The sequence below is a fragment of the Ursus americanus genome, chromosome 35 (assembly GCF_024610735.1).
Source record: "Ursus americanus isolate L20-20 chromosome 35, mUrsAme1.1.p, whole genome shotgun sequence".
NCBI lineage: Eukaryota > Metazoa > Chordata > Mammalia > Carnivora > Ursidae > Ursus > Ursus americanus.
The window spans coordinates 4,178,526-4,192,120 of NC_142161.1; the positions used below are offsets into that span (position 1 = coordinate 4,178,526).

The window sequence follows — 13,595 nt, forward strand, 5'->3', positions numbered from 1 at the left end:
GGAACCAGATTTCAGACGCATGTAAAAACTATAATGCCTGTGATACGGAAGAAGCACAAATGGGTTTTAACAGGAAAAAGGAAAACATCTGCTGATAAATATAGGAAGTCTATGTCTCCACTTGAGAGACCACCCAGGAAACTTTTCTCGTTAGGACCAGAATCTTCTTTGAAGTACAGAGCTCCAAGGAGTGGAGGAAGGTGGGTGGAAGGAAGACTGAGAAATTCACATTTGGAAAAGGTTTTAAAGTTGCTATTGTTTGTAGAAGGTAAACCTTGCAAAGTGTTGAAGCCTTGTGGTTCCTGCATGTTGATTTCATCTGTACCCAGCCTCGAGCTATTTCTGGTAGTGGCAGGAGAATTCACTCTACAGCTGACTACATGTTCAGCAATTCCCCGAATAGAATGAAGCTGTTTTGTGATAATTAGAAAGAAATAATCAGAATCAATGCGACCCCTAATCGTGTCCACAGGAGTAGGCAAGAGAACAGATTCGGAACCCAGAAAACCGAAGGATTAAAATTAGGCTAAAATTTGGATGGAGTTTTAAATTCTTGGAACTAGAAAAGGGACTTCTAAGGAATATGTTTACATTTATATATAAACCCACACACATTCCACAGATCTTAATAGTGTTTTAAGAAAAAAAGATTACTAGATCAAATAAGTTTGAGAAGCTCTGGATTTCTTTACTGCGGGACTTCTCAGAGCCTTTAAAATTAGCTAATATGCCTTGTCAGTATACAGTATAACAGCACTTTCCAAACTAATTTGAGCTTAGATTCCTTTTTGTAGAAAAATTTAGGACTAGAGTTCTGTGAAACTCTCACCAAGAAGTACTGGTCTAAACCACTCTCAAACTTCGGAGATTTTTTTTTCCCCGTATGGATGTCAACCCTAAAATCTTGGAGACCTCTGGAGAAAAAGATTCTGGGACCCTGTATATAACTCACTCCTGATTCTCACAACCATCAGAGTGAAGCAGTCCTCACTGTGCCTTTTATGTGACTATCTCATGGCAATGTTAGCCTCTCTCTTTCTCTGCCCTCAAGGAATAGCAGAACCACTTTCTAAAAGAGCCTTGTATGGGCCTGCATTCCAGCATTTCGTCCTCCCCTAGACCTGCCATCTGTTGCCAGGGCTCTGAATTCCCCCATCGAGATTCATTTCCCAATCAATTCCTGGCTCTTCTTCAGACTCTTCCAATTTTCCTCCTTCACTTTCAGTCTGGAACCCAGAAAGGGTATCTGCTCTCCAGGAAGGCCAGACCAGCCCAAGGCTGGCTGTGAAGGAAAGGTCTGTGGGCTTATTCCACTGAAAGCTGAGGAACTGGGACTCGGTGGGCCAGATCTTTCTCCTGTGTGAGAGAAACAGTGATTTGGAGGAGTCTAGCACAGGGACAGGAGACGTTGCTGCCCCCGGAAGGCTCACCCCGCCCGAGTTAGAGTTCTTGTAAAGCACCTCGCTGTGGTGTGTTGTCTGCTAGCTACGGTCAGCTGACCTTTGGAGCTGGGACCAGGCTGGCTGTGCACCCGCGTGAGTATGAGCACGAACGTGTGCAGGGCAAAAGTACCTGTCGGCTTGTCTATGAGAAAACAGGCGGTGATGTATGGCAAACCCGAGGGAATATTAAACACTTGTTTTCCATTTCCTACAAGCTCTCTCGGTGACTTAAAATGTTCCCATTTCTCGTATTAAAGACAGAAGTGCCAAGGGCCAATTGAGTAAATGAAAGCCTGAGCAGAATAATTTACGGAAACATAAAAAGAGTTCCAGGTACTCAGTGCTCTCAAGCGAAGCCGATAATATCAGCACCAGATAATCTGAACATTCAGGAAATTAGCGACGTGCCCTTGGGGGAAAGGAATGACTTAATGGCAAACCCAAATTCTCTCTTATTGCCTGTTGCCTCAGGTAGCAGCGGCACTCCTTGTTTCGGCTAATGACACAGTATGGGGACACCTGCTCCCAGAATCTTCCTTTCTGGAGTTTAGTAGAGTTTTGAACCTCTCCCAGGGTAAAAATGACCCCGACCCCTATCTGAATGGCAATTATATGATGTGACGTATCAAGGCACAGAGGCAGGAGGGTATGGGGTTCATAGCAAACTTGAGAGGCTGGCAGATCTGGGGAAAATTCTGGCTCTACTGTCTCTAACTAAGAAAGTCTCTACTTCCTCAATAGCAAAATGCCAAGAACCACATCATAACAATATAAGACAATGCCCAGCAGATAGGCAAGTCATTAATAAATGGTAGCCTTTCTAATAATAATTTCATTATCATTATTATTGTCCCCATCTTCATCAAGGCCTTGCTATAAAAGGTTTACATTATCATAAAGGGGAGGGGGAAGAGCTTCCCTGGGAAATAGAACATCTAAGAAACGAAGACCCCGGGAGACTTTTAGGATGGTGCTTTCAGAGCCTGGTGGGTTCCGGTAGATTAAGGTCAAGAAGGATATTACAAAGGCCTTAGCTGCGGTGGGGATACAGCAGAGTACTGTGCTAATCTTTGGAGCAGGGACCAGACTGAGTGTCCAGGCAAGTAAGTAAAGTGGGGCGAGGGTCGACATTGGCAATTAAGTCTACTCCATCCAGGATGCTAAATTGAGCCCAGGTATTTTCTTCTGTAGGATCCCAAATGGTTCTTTCCACCCATCCCCAGAAAATTCTCCGTCCAGCACTCAGTGCTCGGGAAACATCTTTAGACTGAGACTTTAGGAATCATGCAGCAAGGGATAAGCACGTCGTCCTGGCACCTCCACGAGAAGATCCAAGCTCCTGTTGCCCTGAACAGGGGTTGTGCTCTACGGAATTCTTGGTTTATTGAAATCACAGCCTCTAACCCAGGCTACTACCGCAGGCTAGGGCAGGAGGGAAATGGATGAACAACCATATTCTCAACACAAAAGAGCAGAAGACCTAACTCTAGAAAGCGTGATTCTCTGGTCCCCTAGAGGGGACCAGTACTTCTCCTACTGGAGCAGGAGGGAGATTTAGTGAGTTTAGTGAGTTTCTGCAATGGTGTCACCTGCAGTGTGAATACTGGAGGAACTGTGGGCAAACTCACATTTGGGAAAGGAACCCAAGTGTCTGTAATAGCTGGTGAGTCATCCCAGGTGGCACCATTTGCAATCCCATGGGCCAGGGAGTGTCTCTATTCCTTACCTTGGGGATATCAGTCTTCGTATGGTGAGGCTAACTGTGGGTGTTACAATGAACTGTCTTACAGAGGCCTCTGTGAAAGGAAAACGCATCACTATCAATTTTGAAAATCTGTGTTTCTCTAGGTCAGACACATTAAAATTTGACTTTAATTGTTCAATGGATATTTTCTAATGCCTTCTATGTGGCCATCACTCTAAAAAATGTTAGGCTGCAAAGAAGTCTAAGATAGATGACTGACCTATTCCCAAATTGGATAAAAACTAGCTAAAGGGACATAACTATTGCAAATTTAGCAAGCTGGAAACTATTTTAGTATTATAAATTGATGACATCAATAGGCACAATAGAGATTCAGAGGAATAAGTTTGCGGCCTAGACAGATATGGTTTTATGCAGTAGAAAGGGTACATTGGGCCTGAAGGATAGGTAAGATCTCTATGGGCAAAGATTGGAGAGAAGGGGACTTTCAGGCATAAGGAACAATAAGAAAGAAGGAATGATCTTGGGTGTGAACAAGGCATGTGCATTTTGGCGTAAGTAAACACATCTGATAATAAATTGGATGCAGGGAAAAGCAAATAAAATGTTTTTTTAGACACTAGAGAAAAGGAATTCTAGAGCCTTCAAGAGAATACAATTAGGGCCAAGGCCAGCCACTGGGAAACCAGGGATCCAATTTAGAAATGTAGACCCGATGTGAACGTGAGAGGGGGCCAGCTCCTTCCGTGGACGCCCCATGTCCTAGGGACCTCCCCTCTCCTTCTTCGGTGGGCTCTACGAGGTAGGTTGCCCCATCTCTCAGAGGGGGAGAAAACTAAGGGTTTCTGTAGTGGAGATTTCAGGGGTGGCATGAAGGTGTTGCCTCTCAGTTGAAATTTGGCAAGGGAACCAGAGTTTCCGTAACTCCTGGTAAGTCCGCCCAGGCTCACTGCTTCCGATGTTCACCAGAGGCTCAGTGGGACCCAGAGTCACGGTTGCTAAGTGGGAGCACTTCTGGGTTCTTAGTACCTAACTACGAAGCACAGATTTCCTGGGAAGGAAGCCTTCAATCACCGTTGTGCCCCGATGCACGCGGAGCACTAGAGCATTCGGACATGTGCCTCTGTGGTCAGCTTTGAATTAAAATGAGGGGTTAGGATCTAGCACAGCTGAACTTCCGCATTGAAAATTTGATCCAGTCTTGCTGAGGCCAACTTCTGAGATGTCATCCGGGGTGGGATGTGTGCTGCTAGCGTGGAATAGAATGCCTCTCCTCCCAGGGTCTGGCAGACGGACCCCTCAAGGCCTCCAAATTCAAAGTGGCTCGTTTCTTGTTGTCAGACAAAAAGAGAAGGTTATGCTAGAGGTACATGGGAGTGGAAGTAAAAGGGGCTACAAAAAAAAAATCAAGTTTAAGGATAAGTACCCAGCTTGTTTTACCAAGAAGTTCTGATAAGCAGGAATTCTGCAAATCTGATGGTTATTAGGCCATTTGTTTATCCAGCAGTTGTTTCTTGAGTGCCTCCTATATGCAGACACTAGAGATACGGCAGTAAACCAGAGAGGGCCTCTGCTGTCATGGAACTTACGCTCCAGCATGCCAACACGAAGACTTTTCAGGGCCAGGTCTCCTCGTCTAGGGCACATAAAGGACTTGAGAGAAAAAATTCAAGCTCTCCAGATCATGGCAGCCCCTGAATGTCATGCCAGGAAATTTGAGTGTTATTCTAGGGGCACTAAGGGAGTCCCCGAATTATTCCGAATGAAAACTGATGCAATCAGCTCTAGGTTTTAGACTTTGGAGGATGAGCTCGAAAAAGAGAATGGGGGGATGGAGGGGGCGGGGAGAGGAGGGGAGCAAGAGAGAAAATCAGAGGTAAGGAGGCTGGACAGGAGAAACAACAGCAAAAATGCAGCTAGGGAAGCCCCAAATGAATGAAGTCTTGATAAAAACAAGACTTGAGAGCAGCGAGAATCACCTCGAGTCTTCTGACTTCATTGATCTCTATTTCATGTTGATCTCTCGCTAGTGAAGTTGAAGCAAAAATTGGCCTGTCCCCGATGGGATCGCCCTCCCCACACACAGACTTAAAGATGGTTTTTAAGGCCCACAATCAGCCCTCAGTACATTTCCTCAAAAATCTCATGTTCTGTGGCATAGCTCTCTCCAGACCGATGCTGTCCAAGAGAACTTTCCGGGACAATGGAAGTGTGTTATCAAGTGTGTTATCTCCAGTGGAGATACCAATATCTCCATTGGACCTGCACTGTCCAATATGGCAGGTACGACGCTCTTAAAATGAAGTTTTAATTTTTAATTGAATTTTAATTTGCTTTCCTTGGGGTTCGTTTTAACTTAAATAGCCACATGTAGCTGAAGACTATCACATTGGACAGTGTGGTCTAGATCTTCTCCAGCCTGACACTAACTGGCTCGAGGACTTGAGTGAGTGTTTAACCAGGACTCAGAGTTGGCCATCGGGCCCCCACCGCAACCCCTTCTCCCCCCCAAGCCCAAACTGCGCTGGTGGCACCTTACCCTCTGCCTTCTCCTCAAGGCCGCATTCTCTCAGCACCTCCATACCCTTCCACATCCCCCTTCCCAGTCCCACTGGTGACTCCCACTGAGGACTAACAAACCCATTGGAGTATGTTGATGGCACATAATGGCTTCCCGCCTCTCCCCTCCCTATAAAAGATGTATGCCCTAGGGTCTTAACCCACAGTGATGTCAGACCCTCCCCTCCCCCAGAAATGGGGACACTGAAGAGGAACAGGCAGAATCCCGCAGGGCCAGAGCTTTGGATGTCCCTCACATGGGACCATGGACCCACCCCTGTTCTGCTGCTCCAGGGACAGCCCCACACCCTTGACTTGACACCCTTGGCATGCCTTGACTCAGCAACCCAAGGCCATGCCAAAGGCGGATGTCCCTAGTTTCAGGTCCAGCTGGAAGTCCACATTGCCGAGGCCACCCTGGCTGCCCTCACAAGTGGGGTGTACCCCTGGTCTGAAAAACCTTGCATGCAGGGTGGGGAGCTGTGGGAGCAGAGAACCACAGGGGCAGGAAACTCTAGTCCCAACCCTGCTGTAAACTCTCCGGGTGGCCCCAATGTGTTAACCCTCCCAGCAACCCTCTGTTTCCTCTTCTAAAGGCAGGAGGTCTGAAAGAATAAACAATGAGAGTTACATTAAAAACGCAAAATCCTACAGAAATACTGAAAAATGATTCTCACCACTAAGCAGCCCCTGCTTCCTGGGGCTGAAGAGTAGAAACGGACTGTGTAACACTCGGTAGCACATTATCATGGTAATATCCTGGTATCCTCAAGAGCTCTCCCTTATTCCGTACTTTATAGTTTGTTACACATCATTTTATAGAGAGAAACTCCCCCTTTGATTTTCAGAATAGCCTGGTTACGAAGGCGGAGGCGGCAATATCTCCATCTTACAGATGAAACTCCCGACCCTTCGGGGGCTGAGGTGACTTGCTCAAGGCCTTGTATCTAATGAGTGGTAAAACCAGGACCGGGATACAGGTGTTCTGACTTATCATCTAGAACTTTTATCAATGAGAAATCTCCTGGTGATATGACTGGTCTTCCAACTTAGTGCCAGCCGATAAGAAACCTCCAATTCCTGTCAATACCCAGCCTAATTGGGGGGGGCACCCCTGATTCCAAGACGGATGGTCTGCTTTGCTGGGTTTCTATTCTAGGCTTGCCTTGCCCCGCCAGAGCGATGTTATTGCACAGCAGTCCCGCTGTGCTTTTGCAGAAGTTGCTATAAAGTAAGAGAATGGACAGGATCATTACGGGGCCTGCGTTTCTGGCTTCCTTGAATGGCAGGCAGGGTCAGGCAGAGAGCCTTCACTGAGAGCTGGCCTCTTGGCCAGGACTCGTGGCTTATGCCTGGCCCTGACTTCCAGTCCACTTAGAGCAACAGGTTTCTAGAATGTTCTTTCCCACCTAAAGCCTGCGAATGTGACTTGCCAGCCCCACAGAGCCCTGCTCTTGCCCATCACTGGCATCTGGACTCAGACCTGGGTTGGGGCAAGGAGGGAAATGAGCATCCCCTAACCTGGGTTCTTTGGGCCCACAGATATCACGGACCCTGATCCCGCCGTGTACCAGCTGAAAAGCCCTAAATCCAGTAAGACGTCTGTCTGCCTGTTCACCGATTTTGATTCTCCATTCAACGAGCCACAATCCCAGGAGGGCACAGTGATCAGGTCGAACACAACTGTGCTGGACATGAGGGTGATGGATTCCAAGAGCAACGGGGTCCTGGCCTGGAGCAACAGCACGGAGTTTAAATGCAACAGTACCTTCAACGAGGAATTCTACTCCAGCTCAGGTGAGTGCAGCCTCGGTGCCTGTGCCAGCTGAGTCTCCCCACCCTGGGACACCTGGTTCTTCCCGGAGCTCGGGGGGATGGCACCTAAAAGCTGTTCGGGTGGGTGGTCTCCGCCTCATCCATTGTCAGCAAAGCCCCTCCGCTCTTGTTACCGAGCACCAGTGAGCTCCATCCTGGCGGGTCGCAGCATGTCCTAGGCAAAGAGAGGATGGGGAGAAGGTGGCGGGAAGGCCACTGGCTTCTCAGCCGGCCTGAGGTCCTGCCTCCCTGCCTCTGCTCAGGCTCTTTGCCCCTCACTGCTCTGCAAGGCCCCCGTCTGATGCCTTTCTCCGAGAAACCTCCCCTTGGTTCTGTGTCTCTGCCAAAGATCCAACCTCACCCAGTCGTTCATTCACTCAACAAACATGGACTGTGCATCTACAAGGTGCCAGGTGCTGGACTGCAGGAGTAAATAAGTCCAGTGAGGGTCTGCCCTGAGGAAGCCATCCATCAGCAAGCGGAAATCTAGAGAACTTCAGATTGGAACACGTGCTGTAACGTGGGGGTGGAGGAAACAGCCAACTTGGGGACAGAGAGTCCGGGAAGGGCTCTCCGGGGAAATTCTAGGTGAGATGAGCGTTAAAGGCTAAGAAGGGAGTGGCCGTGCCGAGGGTAGAGGGGGAGGCTGTGGAGGCCTGACACGGGGGCACGGCGAGGAAGGGGAACAGCAGCAGCACGGGAGATGGACCAAGTGGGGAAGGGCCACGTCACAGGCCCCCTAGGTCAGGAGAGCGCAGCCACTCTCCTAAGTACAATGAGAAGCTATCGATTGGTTTAAGTAGGAGAATGACATCCAATTTACTTCTGTAAAAGAGCACTCCAAGTGCTGCGTGGAAAATGGACTGTAGGAGCCAAGAGTAGAAGCAGAAAGGAAGCTGTTGCCGCAGACAGATGATGGAGGCCTGGACGGGGGGCAGGGGAGTTGAGTGGCCAACGCGATTTCAGATTCAAAGGAAGAACGATGCAGGGGTGCGAAGGAAAAAGGAGATCAAGGAAGGCGGCTGGATTTTCTGCCCAAGCCGCTGAGTCCACGACAGCGCCATTGCCTGGGTTGGTGACAGCAAAGGAACAAATTTGGAGTGCAGGGATGGAGACTCTGTGGGACAAAGGAAAGCATCTATACCCCTTATGGCACTTGTCGCTGTGTGGTGTCTTACCGCCTCTTTCAGCCTCCAGACCCAAGCGCAGGGTCTGTGTCTGATGGTTCCTTGTGGCCTTGTGTCGGGTGACAGGTACTTGGCACGACCAGTGTTTGTGAAGTGAAGGGAGTGGTACCCAGAAGCCAGGGCCAGTGGCTCTCCCAGCAGGTGTCCACAGGCGACAAGTTGCCTCCAGATCTCTCCAGGAGAGAGCGCAGAAAGCCTGTAGACAGAGGTTCATCCGCCCAAATCCTCGGAGGTCTGATGTGGGAGAGTCAGCACATGCAACTCTAAGAACATGTCTTTGTTTCTCCTTTTAGACTTTTCCTGTAATGCCACTTTGATCAAGAAAAACTTTGAAACAGGTAAGAGAGGGGTCTATCCCCGCTTCGAGATGTATCCACAATCACCCTGACTAGATAGGAGAGGTGGGAAGGGATATGTGGATCTGGAATGAAGTTAGGAAGAACGGGAACATTCTCGAATTCCCAGGCTCCTCTCACCATCTCTAATGTTCTTTCCCCCTCCAAGGACTTTCAGGCTGAGTCTCTAGTTTCCCTAGACCCCATGACTCACTCCTAGGGCTCTGGAGGACCAAGTTTCTCAGTGGCCCAGCTGCGATATTTCCGACTGGCTTATGTGGAGCCCCGAGCTCCCCAGCTCCTGCCAAGGGCCTGTTCCCTCTGTAGCGGTAGCTGGGCTTCTGCCTTCTTTCAAGAAAAGCAGCAGAATTCACGTAGGCAGGGGTCTTGGCTCTCAGGATCCCCACCACTCCCGGCCGCCTGCCCTGGGCCCGTCCATTTCCATCAGAGCCGTTTTCATTGAATGGTCCCTCTTGGGGTCCAGGCACCACCTTCTCACTCAGGGACCCGGACCCAAGGGATTACAATGAGTTCTGAGCCCCAGCCCATCCCCGCTCCTGAGGGATGCAGACATAAAATAAGGACCGAGTGCAGTGGGTGTTTTCCTTTGACACGGAATACCGGTGGCCCTGGAGGAATACATAAATATGCTTACGAAGGGATGTGCACCCAAGCTCAAAGGGAGAGGTGGGCCAGGAGCTAACCCCCCCCAGTCCCCTTTTGGGGAAACCACGGGCGGGTCACGGGGGCTGTGCGGACCTCCAGGGTACATGCCAGTAACCTCTCGGCTTTGCAGATATGAACCTAAACACCCGCAACCTGCTGGTGATCGGGCTGCGCGTCCTCCTCCTGAAAATGGCCGGGTTTGACCTGTTCATGACACTGCGCCTGTGGTCCCGCTGAGGTGAGCGGGCATCTCGGGGGGAGTGCGGCTGTGACGGTCCCAGGGCAGGTCCCCAGGCTCAGAAAGCAAACCTCCCCCGCCAAGGTCTTGCTTTTAGGTCCTTAAGTGGGGCCCACCAAACTCCTCCCCTTTTCCCAGTGAGGGGTTCCTATTGCTAATAACAGTGGCCTAGAACATTGGTAGGACTCCTCAGGTGACAAGAGGCACCTCGGTTGAGCCATGTCTCCCCTACAAAGTATGAAGAACAGCTGTTATTCTCCTCCTTTTGGAAAGAAAGACGTTGAGGCCAAGTCCCAGCAAGGGCCCCCACTAACGAGTGGAAAAAGAAGAAAACCTCAGGACCCAGAGTCATTTATGCCCACGCCTTCTATTGTATTCCTTTCACTGCAAAACCTAGAGGGGCCCCCAGGTCCTTTCCTCATGTCCTCTGCGCCCAGTACGGTGCGAAGATATTAGTCTCCTATTATCCCCTAATCCCAGCCCGCATCGACATATCCTTCTGTCCCGGTGTCCCTGGTCACCCTACTGACAAGGGCACCCTGTTCCATCACCATCAGCAAGAACTCCAGTGTCCTTGTGCTCCTAGAACTCTACAGATAGAGGCATCTCCACCCACACCCCTAACTGTCCTGAGTCTGTCTCCTCGGTAGCCGGCCTAACCGCTGTTCTTCCTCATCCCAGGTCACCAGGACCGTGAGCGGGCCTGGCACTCCCTCGCTCCCGCCGCCCCACCGTGCCTCCTCCCCCCTTCAAGCAGAGGCAGACTCTCAGCCCCCGTGGAGGAGAAGGCTCTCTGGGCCTCTCGGCCTCTCGGGCCCCACTGGCAACGGACACCAACCGGATGCCGCCAGATATTCGTGATCAAGATCTGAAGAGCCGCCGAACACTGCCTCCACCGCCTCGGTCCCTCACTGTGACCCGTCAGGCACTCCCAGCAAAGGCAGGGGGCTGCTGGACGCCCTGCCCCTCCCCTGAGATTGCCTCTTGCACCCCCCCCCATGAGGGATCCCCAGTGGGTCTTCTTGGGCTCTGGCTCCTGGAGAACGTTGTGAAGAGTTTGTATTTTTTAAGTAGTGTTCATACAGGCATATGTACCACCCTTCCCCGCAAGATGTGGGCAAATGATTACGGAGGCCCCGCTATGCTGTGTATCTGAGCCCCGTTGTGTATTCTGCTACCCGTGGCTTCATTAAAGGCAATTTGGAAGAGCCGGGACGGTGCTCCTGTTTGACTGGGTTTGGTCCGGGTCACGTTCGACTTGCTGTTGATCCCTGCCCGGGCAGAAACCAAGGCGTTTGTCCCGATGTCGTCCGGGGAGCCTAACTCAGCAAGCTGCTGAAGTCAACCTCTTCCTGGAACAACCTCTAAAGAAAATTCCACTTAGAAGGCTGTGCTGGGGGCCAGGCAAACCCACTTAAAAGTTGAGGTCCCTGCTCTTCCATGTTCCCACCACACCACTGGGCCACCCGTAGCGGGAGGCCCATGTCCATGACCGATCAGGACTGGCAGTTGAAATCTGGAAGACAGGGACCACACAGCAAGTATCCCCAAAATGCCACCCACTGTCTCCTGCCCTCTGGGACCGTTTCCCTTGCCTTTCCTTTCAGACTGGATTCCCACTGAAACCGTGCATTGCCCTCACAGATTCGTGGCTGGGGACCACCCACCACTCCACTGCCTGGTTGGGGTGCCCAGTCTAAGAGCAGGGGAAGGGGGTGAAGATTAGCCAGACTTTCTACTCTCCCCACCCCCGCCTGGATATAAGAAACGAATCCTCTCCCCTCAAGCTCAGGGACTCTGCCAAGGACAGTGGATGTCTTATGCTCTTACCTAGAGGACAGGAGGTGGGGCTCCCTGGGGCCCCTGGTATTCTTCTGAGCCTGAGTGCCTTTCCTGGGGTCATGGACACTGATGGGAACACCCTTCGGAGATGCAGCCATGCTCCTCACAATTACTGCTATCAAGCCCAGGGCTTACGAGTCCCAGTGGGAGGAGAGGGTCCTATCCCCAGACACCTCTATGGTTCACGTGTGTGCCTCTGACCACATCAGCCAGAAACATGCAAATCCCTCCAGCTACAATTCAGGCCTGTTCTTTTCACGGGGATAGAGCCACCAGCTCAACAAGGGACCTGAGCATGTCCCTCCCTTCCATGAGCTCCAGGGTCACTGCCTGTAAAATGTCATCTAAGACTAGGGGGCTGCCTCCAGCTCCACACACCTCTGATTCTGTGGCCTCTGTGGAGGAGGGCAGCCACGGAATCCTCAGTTCTCACTGAGCCCCCTCATCCGTAGCCTATATGCAAGTCCTTTTAAAGATCACTAGAGGGGACAGCCACAGAGGACACCCTGTCAGAGCGGGTCCCTCTCACACACAGAGGACAGGTACCGCCTTCCCAAAGGTGAGGTTCTGCCACCTGCGGAGAACCGAAAACCGCCTCCTCATGGATCTGACACAGCGCCAGAGAGCCCACCACTGGGAATTCCTTTTAATTAAAGCATTCTCCTCCCCCTTTAAATGAAAATGCCCCTGGGAGGGTTAATAGAGCAAGCCTTTATCAACCGCTAAAAACCTAAGGCAAATTAGTTTATCTTTTTTTCCTCCTAAAATAGTCATTCACTTTGGTCTGTATACAAAAGATCCAAGCAAGGGGTGTGTGGGTGGCGGGGAGGCAGCCCTGCTTCTGAGAGTTGGTGGCAAAGGTGCTGAGGGGGACGTGGGGGCTTACAGCAGGGGACAGGAGCAAGAACCCTGGGAGGCAGTGAAGGGGCTAAAGACAGACCCCTCCAAGAACCTGGGAGGAGGCCAGGGCAGCCTATGGAGTCGCGCCAGCCCAGGGTCCTCAGTTGTCAGGACCCTGAAGTCACCCCTAAGGCCACCCAAGGGCCTATGAGGTGATGGGCAGTGGCTGGGGATCCACCCAGACCCACGGAGGGAGCAAGGGTTCCTCCTTCCGGGCCCGGCCTGAGCCAAGGGTGACAAGGCTTCAGGCACGTAGGGGCCATCTGGAAAGCAGGGTCGGCACACCCCCTGAGACATTTCCACCTCAAAGCAGGGCTCCTCGATCCCAGCAAGAACATTCCGTCAAGTCTAAGGCGGTTAAGCCTAAAGCCAATTAGAGCCGAGTCAGAGGGCAGACCAGGAGCAAGTGGGTGTGCTGAGGGGGTGATACAGAGACCCCACTCATCTTCATCCACTCTGTTCTCACGTCTGGCCCCAGGCCCCGCCTAGGGTGTCAGAGGGGATTAAAATACGCTTACGAGGAGGCCCAGACAAAGGGTTCCTGTACCCCCTTGGAGGTCAGCACTGGGCCTGGGGTCACTACAGCAGAGCCCCTCAGGGCAGTAAGGGCCCAGGCACTTCTCAGCCTGGAAGGAAGAGGCTGCTGAGGAAACCCGGAGACACAGCCATCACATCCACACAAAGGCCCAGCCCTGGAGAGCCCCAGGCCCCAAGAACAGAGACAGCCTCAAGGAGACAAGGCCTCTGTCCCACTAAGGAATGTGTCACCAAGGCCAGTTGGAGAATGGATTTGTCTGGACAGATACCCTCCTGTCCCAAAGAGCTTAAGCACAGGCCAGCCCTGGAGGCAAAAGAATGAACCGAATGACTTCTCAAGACCCCGGTTCTAAGATTCTAGAGGATTCT

The 13,595-nt window shown here is 51.2% G+C and overlaps 1 gene segment (V, D, J or C); it reads left to right on the forward strand.

The window, feature by feature from the left end:
* The window catches only part of LOC123795807 (T-cell receptor alpha chain constant-like), a 55,925-nt gene extending 44,765 nt beyond the window's left edge, over window positions 1-11,160 (forward strand). The window contains 4 exon segments of the C gene segment in view: window positions 7,249-7,503; window positions 9,002-9,046; window positions 9,840-9,947; window positions 10,629-11,160. Coding sequence covers window positions 7,249-7,503; window positions 9,002-9,046; window positions 9,840-9,946 — 407 coding nt within the window.
* Window positions 11,161-13,595: the final 2,435 nt, after the last annotated feature.